This window comes from Hipposideros armiger, unplaced genomic scaffold, assembly GCF_001890085.2.
Source record: "Hipposideros armiger isolate ML-2016 unplaced genomic scaffold, ASM189008v1 scaffold_3, whole genome shotgun sequence".
NCBI lineage: Eukaryota > Metazoa > Chordata > Mammalia > Chiroptera > Hipposideridae > Hipposideros > Hipposideros armiger.
This window is the reverse complement of record NW_017731353.1, coordinates 5,500,897-5,509,621: the sequence shown is the minus strand read 5'-3', so window position 1 is coordinate 5,509,621 and position 8,725 is coordinate 5,500,897. Positions and strand designations below refer to the sequence as shown.

At 47.0% G+C, this 8,725-nt stretch overlaps 1 protein-coding gene across 1 annotated transcript in view; it reads left to right on the top strand.

The window, feature by feature from the left end:
* Window positions 1–1,308: 1,308 nt before the first annotated feature.
* Window positions 1,309–8,725, top strand: part of MED27 (mediator complex subunit 27) — a 200,307-nt gene continuing 192,890 nt past the window's right edge. The window contains exons 1-2 of the mRNA XM_019638919.1: window positions 1,309–1,551; window positions 4,051–4,195. Coding sequence (XP_019494464.1) covers window positions 1,349–1,551; window positions 4,051–4,195 — 348 coding nt within the window. The 5' untranslated portion in view covers window positions 1,309–1,348. The remainder of the gene's footprint in view (window positions 1,552–4,050; window positions 4,196–8,725) is intronic.

The window sequence follows — 8,725 nt, the reverse complement described above, 5'->3', positions numbered from 1 at the left end:
TCAGTTGGAGTTTGTCTCGTGTCCTGATCAGATTGAGGTTTTGCACGTTTTTGTCAGGAATATCACAGAAGTCATGTTACCCTCTTCTCAGTGCATCATTTCAGGAGGTGGCTTTGTCTTACACCGGTGATGTTTACCTTGACCTCTTGGCTGGGTGGTGTCTGCCAGCTTTCTGTACTGTGAAGTCACTACTTTCTCCCCCGTTTTACATTACTGAATTTAAAACATATATGGGAAACTACACATAACATAAAATTTACCATTTTAATGATTGTAAGTGTCCAGTTCTGTAGCACCAAGTGCATTCACACTGTTGTGCAACCATCATCACCATCTAGAGAGCTTTTTCATCTTCCCCAGCTGAAACTCTGCACCCATTAAACACTAACCCCTCATTCTCCCCTTCCCAGCCCCAGTACTATGCTACTTTTTGTCTCTGTGAATTTGAGTAGTCTAGACACCTCATGTAAGTAGAATCATACAGTATTTGTGCTTTTGTTTAGGGCTTATTTCACTCAGCATATAATGTCCTCAAGGTTCATCATTGTTGTAGGTGTCAGAATGTCTTCCTTCTTAAGCCTGAAATACTCCACTGTATGTACACACCACATGCAGCTCATGCAGTCATCTGACCACGGACACTGGGTTGCCGCCGCCTTTTGGCTGTTGTGAATAATGCTGCTATGAACCTGGGTGTGAGACTATCCACTTTCCCTTCTTTTGGACATATATCCAGAAGTGAAATTGCTAGATCATGACTTTTCTCTTACTAATTTATAAGTTTCTTATGGGAATGATTCTTTGAGACTATATAAATATCCTGTTATTCCTCACAAGTTCACCCACTAGTTTTAGCATCCCTTGATCCTCTGAATCAATTATTCTGATGTTGCCAAAAGGTAATTTCCTTTCCATTATTCCTTCTACATTATTAGTTGGCATTCTACTGTAGGGAAGAAATTTTCCTTATCTCCCATTTATTTACATATGGACTCATTTTATTCAATGGATTATAATTCTTTACTCCATGGACATTTTATTGCTCTGAGCGATTCTTTTCCATATAATCCCCAAGATCACAAGTTTGGGGAAATGACAGAACTTTCTGGATTTCCTCGTCACCATCGAGAAAGCCCAGCATGCAACCTGACTTACCTAAATCGAGAGGATCACTTTCCTGCCCACGCATTCCTTTAAAGTTTCTGGATAGCGCCCGCTGAAACCACTTGGGCGGCCCCGCCCCAAGAAAACTACGTTTCCCAGAGGCCTTGGGGGCTTGCGTCATCAGTGAGCGCGGCTTTTTGCTGGTGAAGCCGGCTTTGGAGAGCCCGCTGTGGCGGCGGCAAACATGGCGGACGTGCTAAGTGTCGGAGTGAACCTGGAGGCCTTTTCCCAGGCCATTAGTGCCATCCAGGCGCTGCGCTCCAGCGTGAGCAGGGTGTTCGACTGCCTGAAGGATGGCATGCGGAACAAGGAGACGCTGGAGGGCCGGGAGAAGGCCTTCATTGCGCACTTCCAGGACAACTTGCATTCGGTCAACCGGGACCTCAAGTAGGTACCGGCTGGAGGGGCCGGAGTCGGGGTCGGGGACGGCCCGGCCCCCACCCTGTCCTGACCCCGCGCGAGTCTCCCCATTCACGGGCTGTCCTCCCTTCCATTGCTCCCTTGCCCTCTTTCTCTCCTCTCCAAGCCTCCGCCTGTCCCTCAGGGACTCCTCCGCTTTCTCGTCTCCCTTCTCTTGGCCTCCTCGTCCTGGCTGCCTCCCCCCGCCCTGGACCCCTTCTGGGGTCGTTCCATTCCTCAGGAGGAGACATGTTCCCCCCGTGAACTTCAACGCTTCTCATCTCAGCTAGGCAGGTTTCTCACCTGTAGGCCCTCTGTGCTCCATCATCAAACTGCACGGATCGTGCAAACAGGACCTGATGAGCCCTGCCCCAAACCCAAGCACACCTGGTCTGATTGGCCCTAATTCCTCGCCCCTGAACCCGGAATTCATCGTATCCTACCCCCAGACAGGACAGAGCGCCTTGATCCATCTTCCCGCCTTCCCCCTGCCTTTCCAAAACCCCCTGATCAGTGCTCACTCCCCCTCTCCCTGCTCCCGTTCAGTTCCTTCCTCAGAGAGCGCTGGTGTCAGGTTCACCAGCTTAATCGCTTAGGCGTACCCCCAATCCCCGAATTAGCCTGTGGCCCTTTAGGGTGAAGGATTGCACATTCCTTTCTCTGCCTTACAGGTTACCTTTTTTACTTCTGTATTATAAGTGGTGGTGTAAGAATGAAGTGGGACAGTGTGTGTAAAACGCTTGGCACATAGTAGGCACTCTTTAATTGGTTCGGTCCTCAGCTTGTCTCCCCTTCCTTAGGAGAGTCAGCCTTTTCCAGGGAGGTTAGAATTTCGGGGTTGTAGCCTTTTATTTCTCGGAACTGACCTTAGCAAGGAAAGGCATTTGGTGAGCTAGCTATGAATTGTGGGGTGGTTGGATTTTTTTTTTCTTTCTCAACTTGGTCTCCTTAGTAACCAGATGGAAGGAGGAGGTAGAATGGAGGAGGAGGTGGTGACCAAATGATAGGTGCCTCTTTTTCCCCTCCTAAGTAGTTGCCATTTTTTTTGAGGGAAAGCCAGGAGACTGCTCACCCCTTCCAAACGCCCACATCCACTTGCTGTTGTCTGGCCCCGTGCCAGTTAATACTGTCTCTGCTCTAGGGGATGTGCTGGTTCTTTCCACGCTTCCATTTCCTGTCGGATTTGCTTCCCTCTGTAAAGTTGAGGATGTTATTGTCCTTCAGCACTTTAGAAAGTTTAAGAATGTTTACGTTACCCCTGTGTCTTCTTAACTCTTTACACAGTAGTGCCAAGAGGAAGGGGGCTGAAGACGCCAAAGTCAGTGTGTTCTGAGAAGCTGTTCCTAGAGTCTTGTGTTGACAGTTGGGGACTGGTGGCCCCTCTGAACGCACTCCTGGAATGTGCTTTTGCTGTTGGCTCACTTTCCTCAGCTTACCTCGAGTTTTCCTGCTAGACTGAAGTGTGTTTGTTTGACACAGCCCCCTTGGTGGCGTCTTCCCATTCCATTTGTTTATTCTGTCTCTTCTTTGTTTTAAGTTTTACCATCTGTGAGGCACTATAGACAAATCTATCCCTTTGTGAATGATAACTAATCGTTTATTCAGGTGCTTGCTGTTCTGCCAAATGCAAGGATCTGCATGTGGGTCTGAAAAGCCTTAGTGAGAAGCAGTGTTGTACCACATTTCAGAGTTCCTCAAAGTCTCCTCCCGCCTCGCAGAGAATAATACAAGTCGTTACATCCCGATTTTAGGAGTCTTACTGATTCCAGTGCTTGTAACTTTTTTTTCCCCTCCTTTGGAATGGCATTAGAGAGCTCGTTTATTATTATTATTATTTTTATTGGGGAATTGGGGAAGGGGAACAGCCAAGTTGTTGTTCTTCAATCTTAGTTTTGGAGGGTGCAGCTAGCTCAGCTCCAAGTCCAGTCGTGTTGCTCAGCTCAAGGTGCCGTGTTTGATTAGTTGAGGGTGGGCGTAGCCACCATCCCATGCGGGAGTCGAACCGACAGCACGCTCTATCCCCTGAGCCACTCAGGCAGCAGCTCAGCTCAAGGTGCCGAGTTCAGTCTTTAGTTGCGGGTGGGCATAGCCCACCAGTTGAACCAGCAGCCTTGTTGTTAGGAGCACGTGCTCTCACCAGCTGAGCCATCCTGCCACCCGTTGGCAGCTCAGCTCGAGGCACAGTGTCACTGGCCCATGTGGGAATTGAACCGGCAACTCTGTTGCTCAGAGCTCGCGCTCTTGAGCAAGCTCTTAACCAACTGAGCCACTCGGCTGGCCCTAGAGAGCTCGGTTTTAAAATAAGATAAGCATCCAGTTAGAGGTTTTCTTGACTGTCCTGAACCTTTTTCACCTTTCAAAAAGGTATTTTCTTCTTAAGGGACTTCTGACGGACCCCCTGAAGAGCAGCCTCTGACCAACATGGTGGGCTAAACACTGGAGTGTCAGTGGACTCAGGTGTATTTGCTTTGTCTGTTTACTTTTCAGTGAGCTGGAACGGCTGAGCAATTTGGTAGGCAAGCCATCCGAGAACCATCCTCTCCATAACAGCGGGCTGTTGAGCCTGGATCCCGTGCAGGACAAGACTCCTCTGTACAGTCAGCTCCTCCAAGCGTATAAATGGTCCAACAAGGTAAGGGTGACATGTCAGAAATGGAGCTAATGTAGGGAAAGCCAAGTTTTCTTATATTTCATAAATGCAGAAGGTGAGGGTAAGTTTTTGTGTTTTTTTTGGTCTTGATTCAGGATGGGGGTACAGAGTTGGAAGTTTTAGCATTTCCCTATGAGCTGTTGAGTGTAGTCCTTTGAAGTTTTTGAGGCTTATTCATGATGCTCAGGGTAATTCAATTTAAAAAATCTAAGTCAGGTGTATTTAACCTGGAGTCTGGCTATAGTAAACAGCTTTTATGAACCCCTTGAAATTATATGTGAAATGTGATATGTGCATTTTTTTGTGGGGAAGACTGGCTTTCATCAGATTCCCAGAGGAGTCCTGACCCCCAGAAGGTTAAGGACCGGTGCTCTAAGTGCTCAGCCGCTTGCCCTGCTTATGTTCCTCGTACTATCTTTCCCCCTGTCGTCGATGGAAGAACATCACCAGAGTACCATTTGTTCGATTACTCTCTGATTATTTTAGACCCCGTCTGAGGAGGTGGTTCTAAACGTGCTCCACAGAATTTGCCGCTCATGGCTTCCTTCAGCAGGTGGACCCATGGCAGAGACCCCAGGACAGCTCTAAAAGGAAATCCAAACTGCACTCTAAAAATAACAGGAACGATTAGGCTCAGAAGCCTGGAAACAATTTGTTACTGACAAGTTTTCTTTGTTTGGGTGCCGTGGGTTGTTGTGTATTATTATTATTTTTTTTTCCGCTGATAGAGAACTAGAATATATGTTCAGAAGGATTTTGGAAGCGTTTCTCATTCGTCTGTCCTGCCTCCCTGGAGACAGTTATTCTCACAGTTACTGGCTGTGAGTCGCTCAGGCCCTTCCAGTTTCTCATCGTGTTCGATCCTCTTCTGTGATCCTTTCCCTGCTTACGTCTTGGATGACAGATGAGCCTTGACAGTTTTTCCTGTGTGCAGGCTTTTTTCTTTGACTTTGTCTGTGGGAGTATATAGTATTTTTTGGTTAGAGGTGGAACCCTGGAAGCTGAGTCTGAGATGCAGGGAGAAGGGATTGATCATGAGGAACTGAAGAAAACTTGACCTCAGACGCTTACGTTTGGCCTATAAGGCTTGTTCTGCAAACTCTGGGCTGCCGGTGACAGACTCTAAATTTGGGCTTGAGGATCCGGGTGCCCAGCTGGCGTGGGGCTCTGGCACTCTCTTGCCCCCTCTAGGCCTGCTGTCCTGTGTTGGGCTGATGCTCTTCAGGTGGTAGAAAAGACAGCCTGGCAATTGTAGGTTTGCATTGTCCTTATACCAAGTGATGTCCTGGTGTCCACATCAGGCTCTGGAAGAGGATGCTGGGCCTGCTTGGCAGGTGGTCCCTGAGACAGTCATTATGTCCGGGAGGTGAGAGTTTTTTGATTGGCCAACACGGATCACCTGAAGCACAGGAAGTGGGGCTCCTTGGAGTTGGAGGTGAGAGTGCCCAAAAGGAGGGGATGCAGGGCAGACAGAAAAGTTACATGTGTCTGTCGCAGTTGCCAAGGCCACACGTGAGACTGAACCAGCCCCACACACACAACACTGTCCTAGCAGGCGGCCTGTGTCTGCTTCCTTGTTTTCCAGGGGGACTCTTGGTCATCTTAACACATCGGGAAGATTTAGGCTGATCTCAAAACTACAAGTGACGCGGACTTCCAGTGGAAGGGACTGGTTTTAAGTTGAAGTGATGATACTTAACTTTTGAACGAAGGTAGTTTAATTGTTTGCTGAATTTAATAGTTTGAGTATTGAGATAGAAGTTCCTGCCCCTGACCCCCACCCTTGCCCCAAGATGGAAAAGAGGTTGTATTAAGGCAAAGAAATATGCATATGGAATTTCTTGTCCTGGTGATGCTGAAGATTAAACATAGATGTAGAAACTGATCAGACAGTATATCCCGCGGGAGCAGTGGAGGGATGTCGGGGTTTCAGTCATTTCCTGGAGAGCGACTCTCCTGTCAGGTGACTGCTCTCCTACCAGCTCCCTCGGCCCCGCAGAGACCGGATTGGGGCTGCTCGTATTAGTCATGGTAGAAATGAAGAGATCTTTTGTTTAATCCCTTACTTTATGGCTGAGTAAACTGAGGCCCAGTGAGCCGACTGGCTTGTGGCTCCACAGCTAGACTAGAATTTGCATTTCCTGTCTTAGGTCAGCTTTCCTCTAAAACTTGATAGTTTAATCCAGTTTGGTTTAAGATTTTTGACTATAGAAAATAGTCAGAAAATAGGCTTAAGATTTTTGACTATAGCCCTCCCTTAACTTACATCCTAGAAACCATTCATATGTTACATTTTATTCATGAATCTGCATTTTACTAATTTTAAATGGTTTATTGAAGGATGGTAATGGCAAATACATGGTCCATGGGTCCGCAAACTATTGGTCTTGTCCAGGGCAGACATCACTAATCAACTGCTGCATTCTTCCCTGCCGAGGCTGCGGATGGGCTCACAACCCTCTGTTCTGGGGCTCAGCAGCCCCTGCCAATGACTCAGAGGTGGGCTGCAGGGAAGACATGTTTTATTTCTGTTATGGTACACGATGTCCTATTTGACTATGACTTGATTCATATCTTACCTGACTCTAGAAAGGGTTTAAGGTAGATTATAAAAATATATAAAACCCTGAAAGAAAAGAGGAAAGCAGGTGTTAGGATGTCTTATGTACATTTCTTAACAAACTTGGGAAATAACCCCAAGAAATGAACCAGTATTCTAATTTCCAGCTGTGGATATGGACGCTGCAAGCAATTGTATGTGTTTATCTTGCTTCTCCTACAAATGAAAGAGCTTTTTAATTGCTAAGGCTTTCAGCATGCATCATTTTACCCTCAAAGAGTTTAAACCAGCGAGTGCATTAATATGTTAAGTGAAGTTTGGGAGAACTTGCCTCAGCTTTAGGCACTGTGGGCGAAGAGTTGAGCGCAGTGTGGGAAAGGCTTTGATACCACCCATTCTACGATGAGCTTTCTGTTTTATGTGCTGTTGGCCAGAGAAAAGTCTCATTTATGCCTCATGACTAATTATTTTCTTTAGGGGATTTGGTAATTTTTGTCAAGTCAGTTTGAATATTAATTCCATGGCAGTTGGCATAATTGTTAGGATAACACGTTTAAAAATTAATCTAATGAAATGGTGTCAAATTGCTGTGAGCAGCACTTTTTCCATGCTGAATTGGGGAAAGAATCGTGCTCTGAACTCATGCACCTATAGGTGATGGTTCAGGGGTGCCAGGCTCTGTTGATGAGGGCAGAAAATAATTGGCATCAGCACAGCTCCTGCTGGAAAATAGTCAGTGTACACTTTATGTCGCTTATTATGCTCAGAGGTGCTGCGAGTTGGACCTTCAGAAGGTCCCTTTCTGAAGGTTTCCAGCATCCTGCACCCAGGCTTTTATCTGCGACTTTGGCTTTTTTCATGTTTGTGGCAGAGGCTTCTTGCTTATTTGCCTGCAAAGCAGACTAAGACTTCAGCCCTTCTCGGGTGGTGTGTGAAGCAGAGAGCCCAGGGGTCTCTTTCTCCTGGGAGTGGGGGGCGGGCCCAGAGAAAGCTGCCGCTGCCCTTTATTTGCTTTTACACGCTTCATTTTACATTTTTGTTAGAGAAAGAGCACCGTTTTGTTGGAAGGAAATTCCTTTTTATTTCCAGCTTATTCAGTTGGAAAGTCTGAAGACATTTCCTCCGTTCTTCGCTCCTGAGCTGCTCTTATCAGAACCTACTTACTGGCTCTCTGTGACTGTAACACTCGTCTCTCAGATCTGTCCTGGAAGGGGCCCTTTCTGTTTCGGCACCACCAACAGGGTGGGGTGGTCTCACCTGCAACACCGAGCCTTTTTCTGTAAGGACCCTGTCTCCTCTGAAGCTCCCGAGGAGAGAGGTACTCTGTCTCGTTCCTGCCCGGAGTCCCCAGCACCTAGCAGGGTGCCTGGGGTGCAGTAAGCATTCAGTTAAAATGCCTTGAATGGACAAAGGATAAATAAGAGCTTTTACTGTTGAATTTTTCATTTACAAGCCCTTTTGTGGTTTGCTTGCTTGTATTTTTGATGAAGTGCGATAAGGGCATTTCCATTTTCGGCCATTACTGAGAAATCTGTTGGGTTGTCGGAAAAGTCATGACGTATTTTTTCTGTGTTTTTCATTGCAAAAATGCGTCATGACTTTTCCGACAACCCAATAGTTGTGCCACTTGGAGAGAAAATTCTGAGATCCTGTGATGGTGGCCAGGGCTGGGTTTCAGAAGGGTAATTTGGAAGGACAGGGTGAAGTCAGTTGGTGAACTGATGATAAGCTCTTTGAGGGCTGAGGTTAGCAGTTTTATCTAAGTCGTTTGTCACCCGCTGTGCCCTTTCTAAGAGCCGGTTGACAGCCAGTGCTTAGGAGAGGCTGGGACTCGGTAGCAGCCTTCCGGAGTTGACTGAATCAGGCTAATTTGAGCTGCTGCACCTGATGTCAGGTGTTCTGTGGCAGCTGTCGTTTTGGCAGTCCTGTGAAAACTGCTTGGGAAGAGGAGC